At 35.5% G+C, this 18,348-nt stretch overlaps 2 protein-coding genes across 2 annotated transcripts in view; one reads left to right on the forward strand and one right to left on the reverse strand.

Moving 5' to 3' along the window:
- Positions 1-18,348, reverse strand: part of LOC100366335 (beta-1,3-galactosyltransferase 1-like) — a 414,782-nt gene that overhangs the window by 258,744 nt on the left and 137,690 nt on the right. The gene's annotated exons all lie outside the window — the stretch shown is intronic.
- Positions 2,682-18,348, forward strand: part of LOC100376332 (roundabout homolog 1-like) — a 33,454-nt gene continuing 17,787 nt past the window's right edge. The window contains exons 1-9 of the mRNA XM_085498810.1: positions 2,682-2,762; positions 4,666-4,819; positions 6,846-6,968; positions 8,076-8,237; positions 10,102-10,371; positions 11,231-11,365; positions 13,600-13,734; positions 15,802-16,389; positions 17,486-17,746. Of these exons, the coding sequence (XP_085354936.1) occupies positions 2,682-2,762; positions 4,666-4,819; positions 6,846-6,968; positions 8,076-8,237; positions 10,102-10,371; positions 11,231-11,365; positions 13,600-13,734; positions 15,802-16,389; positions 17,486-17,746 (1,909 nt within the window). The remainder of the gene's footprint in view (positions 2,763-4,665; positions 4,820-6,845; positions 6,969-8,075; positions 8,238-10,101; positions 10,372-11,230; positions 11,366-13,599; positions 13,735-15,801; positions 16,390-17,485; positions 17,747-18,348) is intronic.

Below are 18,348 nucleotides of genomic sequence, written 5' to 3' on the forward strand. Positions count from 1 at the left end.
AATACCTGGGTTGAAGCCGTCTACGGCATTCCTACAAAAGTGGGAACTCATTTCAACCCAGGCTTCGAAACAATATACCAAATTGCTTGATATTTATTTACCTTCGCATTTGAAGCAATTTCAGGCCGTTCTGGTGAAGGAAGAGAAGGAAGCGTTTGATCACATCAAACGCCTGGCTGGAGACGAGTATCAGGCTCTGGCGGTCAATAAACTGAGGCAATTCCTCAAACAAACGAGGAAAAGAGTACAGGACCCCCGAAAGGGCAGGAAACGTACTCCTAACCTCGAATAAATTAGTGCTTCGGCACACAAACCAAACGGCCCTTTTTAGGGCCACCACATCATCCAAAAAGAGAACTACCGTTATTACTATGGATTCTGTCCATACAATCAATAACACAAAATGCAATAGACACTTCTCACGTAAGAAACACATTGCAAGATGCAAACGAATAAAGAAATACAATGCTAAAATGGCTAAAAATAAACGGTTGGTTGATCATGCTCGGCTGGTCTCAGGTTTTATTCGGAATTTTTCGAGTAGAATCCTGACCCCAATAGAGATTATTGCCCTTGGCAACGGACTCAAATTTATACCAACCCCACCTAAGCCAACCTATCACACTCTGCTCAATGACATGTCTATGCTATCTAGGAGAATGCGTATTAAATATTTAATGCGCAATAAACAATCTCAACAACATCCTTTCAAAATGAAATCAACATGGAACCCACCAGACTCGAATAACAGTAGCCTCGAAAATTACATTGAGGCAACTAAAGTTGAGATATCCAAAATCACTACCAATAAACCCAAACAAAACATGAATTCTGCCGAAAGAGCAGCAATAAATAGATTACATCATGATAACACAATTGTAATAAAACCATTCGACAAAGGTCGTGGTATTGCAATCATGAATACAACTGACTATATATATGAAAGCCTTCGTCAATTAAACAACGAACAATACTACTCTAAAATTGGTGGTAACGATACTATAGTCACATCTAATTCGGTCCATGAGCTCATTACAGAAATGTACAATCTGGATTTAATCGATTATGACACGTATAAATATACAGACCCATTTAACTACACAGTTAGAACGCCCCGGTGGTATTTATTGCCTAAAGTACACAAACCACCACCAGAGGGCAGTATATTTGTTGGTAGACCGATAATCAGTGGTTGCTCTGGTCCAACAGAGAAAATATCAGAATTGATTGACCACTTTTTAATTCCAATCGTCAAAAGACAACATACTTATATCAATTTAATCAAAGATACTACAGATTTTATTAATAAAATAGAAAATATACAAATATCTGATAATAACGTCCTAGTAACCTTGGATGTCGTATCAATGTATACTAATACTGTTCACGAAGAAGCGATCCGAGCAACCGCTAATGCAATGCAATCGAATTACAATCACAGTGACAGTCCTTTGAAACCACTACCTGGGAAATATATAATTAAACTCCTTGAAATCATTCTGAAAAGAAATACATTCGAGTTTAATAATGAGTATTATACCCAAACATGTGGAGTTAGCATGGGATCACCGTCTTCACCTGAGATTGCCGACATTACATTCCACCTACTGGAAAATCAGATTTTACTATTTGGTGCTCGTTATATCAAAACATGGTATCGTTTTCGAGATGACATTTTCATGGTATTCAATGGTACCATACCTGAATTACACAAATTTATTCAGGATGCTAATATGCTTCATGATAAATACCAGCTCACATTTGAATACTCAATGACACAAGTCACGTACCTTGACCTTGACCAATATAAAGGACAACGCTTCCTTGATCTGAATATACTAGACGTGAAAACGCACACCAAGACAACGGAAACGTTTCAATATTTGAAACGTAATTCCTGTCACCCTACATCAGTATTCAAAGGTTTTATTAAAGGCGAAACTTTTCGATATGCTCATACATGTAATAATGCAAACGATTTCTTACATAAACGTAATTTATTTATTGAAAAATTGCGTGAAAGAGATTACACAAATAACGATATCGAAAGATACTCTTCATTTAATGAACATGACAATCGTATCTCACATTTACGAGAATCAATGCCCTATAATGAAGGGCAAACAATATTCACAACTACGTTCAACCCATATATACAAGGGTACAGGCTCAAAAGAGCCCTATTAAAAAACTGGGATTTAATTCGGAATGATTTGTTACTGTGTAACATTTTTCCAAATCCCCCCCTTATTGCATTTCGTAGAAATATCAACTTGAAAGATAAACTCACAAGTTCTATTCTACGTACTGACAAACTCGTGAAAAATGACACACCAAACGACGAAGAATTACTTTCCATTTTAACTAAATTGTATAATGAAAGTAATAACGTCGAACATTCTGAAAGCTAATTTAATCGAACGATTCGGTCAAGTACTGTTCCGACTGATGAAGGGTTCAACATAGAACCCGAAACAGCACCATCACACTAGTGAATAATCCAATTACGGATAAATTTGAGTGCTGTATCGACATAGGCTTTCTTCGTACTCAGTTTTGTATTCCATTATTGTTTCCGTGTTTACTTCTATCAGGATCACACCTGAAAAATATTTTAACACGGAATTTTACATCTGTTACGTATTTAGTTAGCTAATGCAATACTGCCCTCAGTCGTTGAAATGTTCGTCAATCCACCACCCCCATCAACAACTGCTGAAGATAGAAAACTAAAACGGCAGTGTCAAAATGAAATTAAATGGGTGCACGCTCTCTGCATAAACGGAAACGATGGCTTTGTTTATTTGGCTGATGTCGACGAGCAACAGATTTCCTGTACTCACTTTCTCGTCTGATCACTGGAACTCAACGGTCTCGCGTATCGGTGTCGTCATCGGTTAAGTAGTTGAAACTCTTTCGCGTTGATGCAAATATTTCAGCCTAATCGTCCCTTTCGAACCACTCCCGAGGTTGGTCATAATATGACCTAGACATGCTTGCAGTCTGTTGCGATTCCGATGAAAAAGTCTTGAAAAATAAATATAAATTGCGTAAACGAGGGGTGAACACGAAAGTCCTGTAATTTGTCATCGGAATCACAACAGGCTGCAGGCAAGTCTAAATTAGTAAATATGACCCTGAGTTGCAGATTTTTCTTTGCCTTGTCTGTCATTGGCTTCTTTGCTTTCTTTCTTTTTATCGTCATTGCGTTAGTAAGATGGTGTTATTAAAATAGAATATAGACTTAGAAAATAAAACGATTTCTCAGACGAAGTCTTGACTGACAATAAATGGACGTTAGATTAATATGCATTATTTGCGACAGGAAGCTTGTCATCCGTTCTATCAGAATCGCAACAACAGAGTATTACCAGTAGTACACATATACATGTTATAAACATTATGCAAATAGTAACGAAACGGTAGTAGTGTTAGCGTTTGAGCACTGGTCTTTCCGAAATTTGGAAAAGCTGGGATGATGAATCAATTATCGTTTTATCAATTATTGAAATATCAAGAAAAAAAAATAAAATAAAAATTTCCCTTCTCGCTACATTAAGATCAATATGGACCACCGAAATTTGGCTTTCATTTAAAAAAATAAACCATAATTTTCAGTAATACTGACTTACGATATAAATTATGATACAAAAATAATTACATTCATACCACAAACCAACGCCGTTTTTGTTTACTTTTCACAACTGTTACAAAGTATTTCATTTCCGGTGGTTAAAATACCAGCTGATCGATCGTAGACCACAAGTTTGGAGTCCGTTTATGATCTAAACGAAGGCAGATGATTGCAAACATTGAAACAACTGCTGTCATGGCAAAACGTTGCACATCGTGAATGATTTTTTTTCATTGCATGCAAATTATTTTCCTTGATGCACAGAGTCAAAGTTGACATACAACATTCATTGCAGAACGCGTGAAAAGTACTTCGCGTTCCACGCACTTTGAAGCTGCCGCCTATGCTAATGAGCATAGTCATCAGGACGAAGCCTTACAACTCCAAGATGGCGATAACGTTACACCGTAAATAGGCAGTCAACACCAAGGTGCACGTTACACTGTTTAACTTTTCTAGCCAGCAATGTGATGTGTCAAATCATTGTAAACCATGTGTCATTTTTTCGGTCCCACAATTTGTCTTCCATGTGCTTGCCGATCACCGAACAGTGCGTCATGTCGCCGGTACATAGTGTTTACACACTTTTTTTACCGTACCATTTTTACCATTTAAAACTTAATTTGTAAGGCATGCGGTGAATCCTTACACTGTAAATGAGAAGTAATATTACGGGCATCGACCATTGGGATTCACGCTTTTCGACCAACCAATGGGAATCGTGCACTTCGCAGAGTGACATTGCGATCCGTTCGCAGAGTGCAATAATCGACATTCGGCGAGTCGCACAATCGCGTCGCAGAGTTATCTTTTAGACCCCGTTACATACATGTTATGATTGGTAAATTCATTCTTTGATATGCAAATAAGTGTTAATGGTATGCAAATAAGTGTTAATGATATGCAAATATATGATAATGATATGTGAATATATAATGATATGCAAATCATTTCACATCTTGTACAACATTTACTGTCAACATATTTTCATCATGACAACCAACCAGTCACACTTTTATGTTTTCTTGTAGCAAAATAGTAATTTACCAGAAGGACGAACTGAGGAACCTGCGCCTGGATGGTTACGGATTTTAGACATTGAACTATCAGATAGTGGTATATATGTTTGCAGTGCTAGCAATATCCACGGCACTGTTACTGCTGCAGTACGACTCAATATGCAAGGTATTGTAAAATACTTTATTTTTGCTTGGAATTCATTTTTGCTGAGGGGATGATCCAGTGAAAATAAAATCCATGGAATATACTTTATTTGCTATCGCCATAAATCAGTGAAAATAAATTCCATACAAAACATCCTAAATGTATTTTCAGCAAAAATTTATTCCAGCTAAAAAAAGTATTTTACATTAAGTTATGACCATTCATGTACAATACAGCGTTTTTCTAAGTCGTGCCCTCTAGACATGAAGCTCTTCTTGTGATGTAAATAAGTGAAAGGAAGGTTCAAGGCAATGTTTTGATTTAGTCATATGTACGATAAAAATGGTCGCAATGCATTCATCAATTAATGCAACTTCAAGGGAACCTTTGTTACATACTGTGTAAGAATTGAGTTCTTCAGGTGCTTGTGGTGGACAAAGCCTGGTTGATGCCAGGATAGTGAGTTAATTAATTAATTAATTAATTATGATAGGACGATGGTCAAACAAGGATCATACGGTTGCTGTAAAAAATTGATTTTTGTTTACATTTTTAAAAGAGATTTGATATTTTATGAATAGACGACTTTCTCGGAAGTAGCGAGACTGCGGTGCAAAAATACTCCTGCTTTGTCATAGCTGAAAATACAAACATGCCAATTTGCTTGTAATCGATAGCAGGGAATTTATTTTTGTGACATCGATTGGCACACCCAGAAGCACAATATCACGCATACAAGTTTACGTTACACCCCAAAACGTCATGTGCGCGCATGCAAAATGCCTTATCTTCTACTTTTGGGAAAGTCGTCTATGACATTGCTTTAACCAGTCTCCTGGTAAACACTAAAGGGCGCTACCTATAGAAAATTCTATAGCTGCTGTTTTTGAAGCAAGGAGTCATGGTAAATTTCATGAAATGTTTTTATCACAAACTCAAAATCTTCCAGTAGCAAACTGTTTAAGGGTTTATATTACTTACATATTTTTGCATTATTGGTCATAAATGCTATTTCAAAAATAAAGCAATATAATGCTCAATCGTTGACACTTAATATTTTATCAGAACTTGTACTACAATGTGTTTTATATTTTATATGAAAGTTTATAAAAATCTTACAAAGTTTTCAATTTGCATGAATTTTCTATTAGGAGAGGAGTTTTCAATCCTCTATTTTATCCGTTAGAAGTGCATGTAATTAGGTCAATAATAGACGTTTGCATGGTATATTTTAATAATCTAGTGTACATTGGATGTTATAATTATGTGCACTTCCGATAGAGATGTAGTTTGAATCATAGCAAATATAGTATTTGTATCATCTTTTATCCAATTTTGATTTTTCCCGCCTTTTATTTCTGATCTTATAGCTGGCAATTCTGGCCGAGGTAAAGTATTCCATGCATGTAGCCGTTGATACCTTATCACTCTCGCTGATTCAATCATTATCAATATCCCCATCATTATCATCATGATCTCATTATCAATATAAATTTCACCTATTACCAGGGGTATATCATTATCATTGTCACCACTATCTCAATTAGTCAGCATTATCATTATCACTATTATTATTATTATTATGATCATAATCATTATCATGTTTCATATATCACATCATCATGATATACAATCAAATTATTATTATTAATTCTCCTGACTGGAATATTCATATTCGCTCTACTGTAACAGTACAATGTACAATTTACCTGTATTTGTCTAATGCAAAGAATATTGTAGAATATTTTACTGTGTAGTTGACCACTAGGCATGTTAAAAGCTTGACAATGATATTTTTTAAATCATGTTCATTCAAATCATGTATATGACCACCCATTGGCCGTACAACTGAAATTTGAACAGCACATCACATTTGGAACATCAGATTTTAACTTTGTATTTACATTCACCCATACTTACCATTAATTGCACAGGAATATCCATCAAGTGCATGATGTTTGAAAAGTGTTACATTACTTGAGATTATTATTCTATTAATTTTTCATCATAATCTATCGGTATTTACAACACTTGTTTTTCTCTTTAGTTGCCCCAAGTTTTATAACAGAGCCAGTTAGCCATACAGTAGAAGCAGGATCTCCAGTAACCATGACATGTACAGTATCCGGAGTACCAGATCCCTATGTCACATGGCTTACACCAAACAATGGTATGATATGTAAATTGTTTTCGACTCTATGTCAATATCTCCTTAATTTGTTTGGTTTGTATAAAATGTAATCCCTAGACACAAAAATTAATGTTTCTTGTATAGTCTTCAATGGTTTTTCGTGGCAGAATTTTCTGCAGTGTCCACTTGTTAAATGGCATTCTACTAATGCTGAGATACAACAGTATATCTTATTTCACCTGACAGGGTCACGCGAGTTGAGCCCTCCGCGATGCTCCAAACCCAACACACGCCTGACAAAAAGATGTAGTTTTTCACTTCCCATAACGATTTTTTGATGGTACCAATCAAGTTGCAGGAAAGTCAGATAGTGACAGCCATCAAAGAGTAACCATTCACTGCAGAGTTTATTTATTTGTTGAGATAATGTGTGATAAGGTGCTAGCAAATTTCCGCCCAGTGTTTATGATCTTGTTAAAAACGGTCTGTGATTTTTGCCGACAATGCAAACACGGCTTTGATTGATGGTGTTACCATGACCACCAAAATAAATATTTATTGGAACTCATTGCAAGAAGGCATGAACTTTGCAGATTTGCAGTATTGATCTTGCCGACGAGACATACACTATTCTATCTGGCGTTAGTAGGGTCTGATGCTGTTTGGCCGACGAGGGCGCCACTCATGCCTACATGTCAGGCTAACATTTAGATTGATACAAATGTCACACATGACATGGAAAGTCTAATTTATCTTGAAAAATAAAATACTCAATCTTCATTGACAAGTTTAATTTCTAAACAAATTCTCTGTAATTGAGAAATTCTTAATAGTCTCATGTTCTCAGATGATTGCCATTCAGTGTTTGCAATAATAGCATTTTCATTCAACAAATCAAATCTACAAGGGACTGTCAATAGCTGACTGTAATAGGATGTAACTAGCATAATTGTAGCTAGGCATTATTGGAGTGGTAACAAGTGACTGGAACACAGGATACATTCTAGGCATTAGTAGAGCAGGGTAGAGTGGGTGGACCACCACAATTGAGGAATTAGTGGAAAAGCATAAAAAGAAGTGTATAACACAGCATGAATTCTAGGATTCTCAGTTTGTTACTAAAAACATGATATTATTTGTTACTAGTTGTATATGAAGTACCAAGTGGTGAGATGAATGGTATATCAGTCAGCAGTGATGGTATATTTTACATCAATAATGCCAATATCAATGATGCTGGGGTGTATACATGTACAGCAACTAATGCTGTTGGTACTGTCTATACAACAGCTACACTAGATGTACTCAGTAAGTATATTATCACCGGTTTATGAACTTCACTGTAATGAATAGAATCAAGTAAACAACCATGAACACATTACAGCTAGCCTCAGTAAGTATATTATCATGGGTATATGAACTTCACTGTAATGAATAGAATCAAGTAAACAACCATGAACACATTACAGCTAGCCTCAGTAAGTATATTATCACGGGTATATGAACTTCACTGTAATGAATAGAATCAAGTAAACAACCATGAACACATTACAGCTAGCCTCAGTAAGTATATTATCACGGGTATATGAACTTCACTGTAATGAATAGAATCAAGTAAACAACCATGAACACATTACAGCTAGCCTCAGTAAGTATATTATCACGGGTTTATGAACTTCACTGTAATGGATAGAATCGAGTAAACAACCATGAACACATTACAGCTAGCACACAATTACTGTCATACTCTACTTATTTATGAGGATTTGCTGATTTAGAGGTTGTACATGTGCAGTCCCCAAATCTACACTTGGCCATATTGTATTTAGGGAAAAGGTATCACTGCTTTCTAATAGATTAGTTTTTGTTCACTGCAAGCTCTTGCTTAATGTGTGAAAGACTCGGTTTGAAAATCTGCCATAAAAATCAAATGCTTTGAATTTGATTTTACTTTTGTATAGCTCAATGCCCAAATTCTTATCTTAAAGGAAAGTAGACAGGGTTGAGATATCTTCACTTCATCAAAATTGACTGTCACCGAATGTGTCAAATCTTGTGCAGTGTTTTGACGTCACTACAATGACCATGGGATTTGCAGTGAATGGAAATTTGTCTATTCTAAGGTTTTCATTTTGGATTGGGTGCAAATTGTTTCAATCTTTTTGAAAAAATTGAACTTTAAAAGGCTTCTTTGTAAAATATGAGATTTTAATATTCATGTAACCATAGCTACAGCTTTCTAATCTTGATACAAACACCGGCATTGCACTTAGCTCATCTCTTCATGACTACAATTTTTGTAAAAATCAAATACAATTACATTTGTACATGGCTCAGTTACAACTTGCAAGCATTCCCATTGAACATCCTACTGGAAAACAATTAATTTTTGCTATTTTTATGTTTTGACCGGATTTTAATTAAAAAATGTGACAATGAGTCTTATTAGCTCTGCTGTTGACTTTGTCGAGTGGAGCTTAACATATAAGTGATTGTTCATCGTCCGCGTCAACTTTTTAGCTCCACTGTTGACTTTGTCTAGCAGTGCTTATCATATTAGTGATTGTAAAAAGTGATATTTTCGACTTCTTGTTAAAAACCTCAAGTCTAATTAATTTGATATTATACATATAGGTACCTCAGGTAGACCTCTCTCAGATTTGTTCACTTTCCAATGATATTTTCAGTTCTTCAATTGAAATGTTCATTGTTAACTGCGAAGCTATTTTAACCGATAGGCTGCTTGTTACTTTTTCGACTTCTTCTTGAAAACTACAATTATAATTGCTTTGATACTTGATGTATATATACCTTGAGCAAACTTCTCTTAGATTTGTTCATTTTGTGATGATGTTTTCAATTCTCTAATTTTGATGAATATTTTTGTAATTTTTGGTAAAAAGTGATACTTTTCAATTCTTATTGAAAAGCACAAGTTCAATTGCTTTGATATTATATATATATATTGGTACTACAGGTAGACCTCTCCGAGATTTGTTCATTTTCTAATGATATCTTCAGTTCTTTAATCGAAATGTGCATTGCTAACAGCACAGCTATCTCAGCCGACAGGCTGCTTGTTGTTATCATGTGTACAAGTTGATTTAATTTAGTGCAATTTACAAAATTAAATAATCGACATATTTACAGTTTAACACGTTACTATTCACAGGTATGCCAACGTTTACATACAGCCAAGAAAACCAGCGTGTAAACGAAGGTACAAGTATGCTATTAAAATGCAGAGCAGATGGCAATCCTAAACCTACCATGTCATGGTTTTACAACGGGATACAGCTTGAAACCAATGCGCAGTACGATGTGTACTTCAGTGGTGATCTGAGAATACATAATATTGAGAAGACACAAGATGGCATCTATGTTTGTAGAGCTGAAAATACTATGGGATCTATACAGCATGCTGTCTATATTATTATTCTCGGTAGGTCAGCATATGAAGACCCTTTCCACAAAATGGGGATTATTTTAAAATTGGGAGACGATTGTAAATATGGTTCTCAATCGCTCGATACATTATCTTTAGAACCTGAGTATGGGTAGTTTTTGAGGTGTAGAAAAGTCCAATGAGACAGGCTGTACATTCATTTTAATGTTGGGGTACTAATGTTTTAAAAAAGTCATCTTTGTTTTGCTTTTTGTACAGACAAAAATAAAATAAAAGTCTCCTGATTGGGAGTTATTCTCTCAAAATTTTAAACTAATTTGTTCACACCTAGAAAACTTATTGGGTGATTTGTTAAACGTAAGGAAGTGTAATATATAATAATAATAAAATATATAAATAATAATAATATGAGGTTATTACGAGGATACCTCATAGTATGCACAAAGACGGTACAGTGGGAGTATCGATCGACGTGCAGCGGAGGTCAATGTGATGGCATACTGTCTGAGTGCATACTTTGCGGTATCCTCGTAATAACCTTATTATTATACAGGTTTTCCTTCCAAGGAAGGAGTCCGGTCAAACCCTGATGGCAGCCATGTTTGTTTTTATTATTAGAGGATGCTTACGTGCGTAATCATTCCATATTTGGAATTTGCATTTCCTTATATGGTAGGATGATAATACCCTGTAAAATACCACAAAATTACGACACGCTGTAACTTATGGCATTACGGTGACAGATGTATAATAATAATAGGTTATTTTGAGAAGATCACAATATACTGTTTGCAAATATCGTAATGTCTTAGTGCATACTTTGTAATATCCTTATAATTACTTCATAGTACATGTATATATCATAATATTACATGAAATATTTGATTGTTTTCAGTTGCACCAACATTTATGCTAAGACCATTGGATCTGATTGTTGATCTGGGTAGCACCGTTATGATTAACTGTACAGCTGATGGTTTCCCTGCTCCTGTATTGGAATGGCAGAGAGATGGCCAAGTACTCTCTGTTGGTAAGTATAACAATATTATATCTTTATAAATCAATTCCTATTACTCACTGATCTCCAAAATGATTGAAGATGAACTTCTGTACTTTATAATAGAATCCTCACCTTCTAATATGGGCGTCAATTACCGTATTACCCCGGGCACGCGCCCCTCCCTGGGCAAGCGCCCACCCCCCTATTTTCACAAAAGTTACATGTTGGGGACATCCTCGGTTAAACGCCCATGGTGATTTTTAGCCAAGAATGGGATCAACAATAAAGTATTATTTGTCAAAAACGAACGCGTTTGATTTATTTAAATAGTGTGTTTGTTATGGTAGTTCTCTTTTGGGAGTGTGTGGTGGCCCTGAAAAGGGCCATTTTGTTTTTGTTTTTACGTAAAAACTCATTGGAACTTAACGGCGTGAGATGAACCACGCAGCATGTGGCGCATACATACGTTCTGCTTTCTCTTCATTCACGTAGAGGTGAAAATACGCATTCTATTTTTACGCGTTAAGTTTGGCTCTTCCGTTTCACCCCCTCCGGCATGTTCTACTTTCGCAGCCTAGTCGCAGGTTTTTCAAAAGACGTCGAAAAAAACACAAGAATTAGTAGAAATGTTCCTGTTTTGGGCGGATTATTGATAGAAAATAATGTCTTTATTACAAAAATGCTGAAAAACCGTGAGTTTTTGCCTTAGTTATTTTTTTATTGGCGAAAAACTGCGAACTCGGCAAATTTGGTTGCACAACTTCCGCTTCCCTTTATCATATACACCCAGCGACACCGGTGCCAGCTGACTGCGAACGGGAGCTAGCACTTTTGAGACATCACGTCGTAAACTTGCTACTTTCTTTCCATCCTTCATCACAGCTATGGCATTACGGTCATGTGGATTATTTTTCTGTCGTTGAAGAAAAAACATTTTGCCGACCTCAAGCCCATTACGATAACCATAAAGAGGCATGCCGACGATGGGAACTTGTTGCATCATCGTTATTTTTGTGCTGTGTGTGGGTGCGTGAATAAATCATGTTAATGAGGTCGACCAGAGTTTATTTTCAGTCTGTTTTTTATGTATCGCCATTTGGATATGTTTATGTATTCACAATAGTTTGTAAACATTTCACATCAGTAATAAAAGGTTTATTTGTTTCATAACCCTGTCTGCTATTCTTCAGTAATTATGATGCGATGTATCAATACGTGCATGAACAAAATTATGCTAATGAAGTCATCGCCATCTTGGATTACAAGCGGTAGTTTTTCCCGGTCGTTTCGACTTGCACTGATCCCGGTTACTAACAATGTAACCGTGCATTGATTACAATACTTACCATACTTTGTAGCCAATTTCAGTGAGTAATACAACTTCATTCGCTGACATAAAACAAGTTTTATTTTTGAAATTCGACCCTGTGTCTTAGTGTTCCCACAGTTCTTGACCGATTGCTCACGTTTATTGAAACCTCGCATAAATCAAGAAATAAGTACGTGTACACAGTGTACGAAAGCATTCCTTTATTTGACCTTATCATACGATCACAAAAACAACTTTTTAAAATCTTTTTTGGGGTGGTCCTCGGGTAAGCGCCCACCCCCAATTTTTCACGATTTTGTATGTTCAGGCCCCTGGGCGCGTGCCCGGGGTAATACGATAAATTCACAAAAACTAGTGGGGCTTAAAGAGTACTTTTCCATTGTGTGCTTTGAATTTATCTACGGTATATATCAAATAGAAAAGTAATCGAATTTGCTGTTTCCAAGGAGAAGTTAAAAATTTCACTTTTTACCAAAAATTAGAAAAATGTTGTTGCCGTTGCAAAAAACCATGAGCAGGAAGTAATCACCATTGAAATTAAATCCTTAAAGCCTATTGGCTCCATATTTAATGAGATAAACCTTTAAATTATTTCCATTGCCAGGGATGAGAATTCATTATTGCCGGTATGTACAATAGTTAACACAGTATTTTATAACTGAGATTCAAGTGCTACAGAAAATGTTTGGATCTTAGTGTTTAGTATGTTTTCCTCACATCAAGCTGACTGTTCACTGAGCAGTATGTACTTTGGATACAGTCTGCCCTACCATCTATACACATAGAGATCAAATCTGGTTTGCCCACATACACAGTTAGCACCTAAGACAAAAATTAGAGACAGCAGTGACTTTGAATTGCCTGGCACAAAAATATTTAGAAAAAGAAATGTTAGATCTCTTACACATAATGCTTTGGTATTTGTTATTTTCAGACTATAATGTACATGTGTTTGGCAATCATACTATAAAGATAGACGGTGTACAAGAGATAAATCTAGGAGCTTATACATGTATTGCATCAAATGAAGCCGGATATAATAGAGTTACTGGAAATCTATGGACTACAGGTTAGATCATCTCTTATCGTCATGTTTAGTTCAAGTTGAGAATAAAATTTTTAGCTTAAATTGACCACATAGACGAAAAGAAGTAGTTTGAATCTTTGAGGAATAGACAAAATTTGATATGGTAAAATATTTAGTTAGTTACAGGACAGAAATGTGTTTCTACCATATTGGATTTTGCAAAGGATTATGGGTTGAAAATTGAACCATAGAGGGCACTTTGAGGTGGATCTTGTATCTTTTCCATACACCCCAGTGCTAACACCAACTGTGAACCTATCCTGTTTTTATTCAATGTCGGTTTTTAGCTCCACTGTCAACTTTGTCGAGCGAAGCTTATTATATGAATGATTGTCCGTCGGCATCTCTATCAACTTTTCACCTTTTCGACTTCTTTATGAAGTCTAATTGCTTTGATACTTGTATGTACTTTGGGTAGACCTACATTGTATAATAGATTTGTTCATTTATTTGAAAGTTCTAAAGTGTGATTATGTGCTGAAACATTAGAATTCTGTCACTACAGCTATTATCTAAAGATACAAGTTAGTGAGGTTTCCATGACTGATATGTATGACATACTATAATTTCATATTATAAATTCACAACATCCATTTTAATTACAGGGGCAGATCTAGGATTCTGGAATGGGGGGGGGGCGATAAGTTGGCCAAAGGCCAAGTTCGCGAGCACCGATGGCGCAAAGCCCTGTTGGTTGTTAAAAAATGGGGGGGGGGGCCTCTCGGCCCCCTCTAGATTCGCTCATGAATTACCTAATTTGCATAATGATTACTCAATTTTTTTTCTTTACCACAGATATCTCAAGTACTAATTATCCCATTTCAATGAAACTTGGTAGATAAATACTCTAAGACAGTATAACAATCTTTATATTGTATTTGGGGTTATATATATCCATAATAATTACCCATGCTTCTTGTTTGAACGCTAATCTTAAATTTTGAATTTATTTTAATGTGTCCTCAATACTCTCAGCACACAAAGGTTCTTTCTTAGCTTTCTTTGACTGCACCTGTAATTGACATTTGTTGGTTATATCTAAATGACATGCCTTATTTAAATTTAAAGTCAATTCTTTATAAACAATAAAATTCATTTAACCTTTTCACCACAATTACTATAATTTTTTTTCAGAAATTCACGAAATCCTTTCCTTTAGGAGATTAGAACAAAAATAGCCAAATTTTCTGAATACAAACTGAAAATTGTAGAAAAATTTGTCTGGTGGCTCCAAAATAAGCGTTCATTTCCAGAAATATTGAAGAATATAAGAAAAAATTGTAGAAAAATTTGTCTGGTGGCTCCAAAATAAGCGTTCATTTCCAGAAATATTGAAGAATATAAGAAAAAATTGTAGAAAAATTTGTCTGTTGGCTCCAAAATAAGCGTTCATTTCCAGAAATATTGAAGAATATAAGAAAAAATTGTAGAAAAATTTGTCTGGTGGCTTCAAAATAAGCGTTCATTTCCAGAAATATTGAAGAATATAAGAAAAAATTGTAGAAAAATTTGTCTGGTGGCTCCAAAATAAGCGTTCATTTCCAGAAATATTGAAGAATATAAGAAAAAATTGTAGAAAAATTTGTCTGGTGGCTACAAAATAAGTGTTCATTTCCAGAAATATTGAAGAATATAAGAAAAAATTGTAGAAAAATTTGTCTGGTGGCTCCAAAATAAGCGTTCATTTCCAGAAATATTGAAGAATATAAGAAAAAATTGTGGAAAAATTTGTCTGGTGGCTCCAAAATAAGCGTTCATTTCCAGAAATATTGAAGAATATAAGAAAAAATTGTAGAAAAATTTGTCTGGTGGTTCCAAAATAAGCGTTCATTTCCAGAAATATTGAAGAATATAAGAAAAAATTGTAGAAAAATTTGGACGAGAAAGTCTAGTGGTGAAAAGGTTAAATAGTTTTTCATCAACTTGTAAGTTTCCACATAGCCACAAATTAGATATACACGTATGTGACCATAATGAATGCTTTACTGTAGATTCCTTACATAGAAAAAAAAATTTAGCAAAATGTTTTTTTTTTTGGTGTTTCCCTAGATATTCCAGTGTTTGGTATCAAACCTTACAACACCTCTGTTAACATCAGTGAATCAGTGACATTACAATGCCAAGCACATTCCAGAGAACCGGCCGTCATAACATGGTATAGAAGTGACTTCCATGCAAATAAACATTACCAAATCGGAGATGGATTTGTACATTTGACCACCCCTGGTGCAAACAGCTATGTGACTGGATCAGGTGATCTTGTTGTACTAGATGCCCGGAAAATTGATGCCGGATGGTACCTGTGCGAAGCTGCTAATTCAGTTGGCGTTATCACAGGAACTCTCTACCTGACAATCAACATGCCACCAGAGATCTACTACGTCACGTCGCCACTGCGAGGCACTGAGGGCGGAATGGCGTACTTGCAATGCTATAGTTACGGGACTCCGAAACCTGATATAACGTGGAACGATCAGGATGGTGAGCTGATTGAACCGCTACTCGGGAGATACGATATCACGGCTAATAGTTTGTTGATACACTCTTTATCCATGTTGGATGATAGCGGTAATTATACTTGTCACGCTAGTAATATGCTCGGAGATGACCTTGCCGTACTTACGTTGTTTATACAGGGTAAGTACGTTATTCCAGATGCTTTTCATTTTCCATCTCATCATTACTTTATCCAATTGTGTGAATTCTATGTTTGCATTTTCTACTTTTACTGATTACTCCTTATCTAATAGCTACCATATTTAATATTACCAGTAGATTTATTTTAGGCTTAATTTGAAGTATAACCAGATAATACAAACTCTCTTTAGACTGTTTAGAAAAACACAACCATGTGAAACAACATGTTTACGTTGTGGACTTCAGTTGTCAGAACAATTTACAATTTCAACATTTTTGTTATTCAACTGATTGAAAAGTGTACAAATATAAGAAGAAAATGTTATTATAAATACCTTTAACTCCAATATACTTGAAACTGAAAATTTTCACACTACAGGATTTTATGGCATTCATGCCCAGAATAATTTTGACTGTTACAAAATGTCACTGACTGACACAAGTGGTATTAATTATTCTCCATGTTTTGACATAAATATTCCAATAATACAACAAATACAGTAATTTACATGGACTGGTACTTCAATATTCTGAGGGTGTTTAATTTCTCAGCTAAGATTACTAAATAAGGAAATTTTGCATTACTAAACATTTCATTGTCTGTCCACAAGATCATAGTGACTTTTGCAATCTAATTAAAAAATTACTTTTAATTGTGCTTTCATTCATTGATCCCAGTTAGAAACGAACCGAAGTGAAGTGATTTGGGAGGAGGGAGGGCTTAAAGCGACACGGTTGTCACCTGCACACACGTGGGAATTGAGTCCCAAGCAATGATAACAACACACCCTAAGAACGCAAGGGCTCATGGGTAGATGCTTGTTTGTAAACAATGACACGCTATGGCCACCTGACGCATGCGCGGGGGGACGACACCTCTGCTCCAATTATTTGATGGCACTAAAATTTTGCAAATTTATATCAATTCATCAACAGAAAAATGCTCGACCTGCACTTTTGTTTACCAGATACATTTACTATAAAAAATATATTTTTTTATATACCTCACTACATCTGTCTATAATCTTTTAATCTCATCTTGTACTCCCCATAGTGATTTTGTGATCAAAAAGTATGTTTTTAATTTTCCCCACAGGATTACCTGTACTTGATGGTATAACAGTGACTCATGACGACGTCAAAAAGACCATAATCTGTCACTCGCTAGGTTTACCAGAACCCTCTATCAGCTGGAAGGTCAATGATATACCGTTGAACCAGAACAACATACTTGGACATGATGTCAATCGAGACTATGAATTAGTCATTTATAATTTTGTTGCTGTTGAAACATTCATGTATTATTGCTGGGCTACCAATATATTTGGTAACAGTACTGATGTCTATGTCATTTCAGGTAAGAATGTGAGGTCATTATGAGAATACCGCAAAGTAAGCCCAAAGACAAGACGGTCACTTTATCAATGTGATCCCATGCCGCCTGAGGTCATACTTTGTGACATTCTCATTTTAATTTATTATTATTATTATACATATTTGTGTTGTTATAATTTAGTGATTCAGAAATAAAGCAGTCTGAATTTCCTACTTATTACAAGATTCATGTTCGTGCAACTATTTGCGCTCTGAATATTCAAGTTTGACAGCATTGTTGCTGCATTCAATAAGAAGCACTGATATACCTATCTATTATTACCGGCCTGTCACCGTAACGCCATAAGTTACAGCATGCCATAATTTTGCCGTAGTTTATGGTGTGGTTTCATCCAACCTTATTAGGAAATGCGAATTCCAAATATTAAACGATTACACACGTAAGCGATTTCTAATAATAAAAACAAACATGGCTGCCACCAGGGTTTGACCGGACTCCACAGAAGTTCGCTGATTCTGTTCTACACATTTTGGAAGGAAAAGATGTATAATAATAAGGTTATTACAAGGATACCTCAAAGTATGCACTGAGGCAGTACGCCACGCACCGGAGGTCGGTCAGTC

This window comes from Saccoglossus kowalevskii, chromosome 5, assembly GCF_978046115.1.
Source record: "Saccoglossus kowalevskii chromosome 5, keSacKowa6.1, whole genome shotgun sequence".
Classification (NCBI taxonomy): domain Eukaryota; kingdom Metazoa; phylum Hemichordata; class Enteropneusta; family Harrimaniidae; genus Saccoglossus; species Saccoglossus kowalevskii.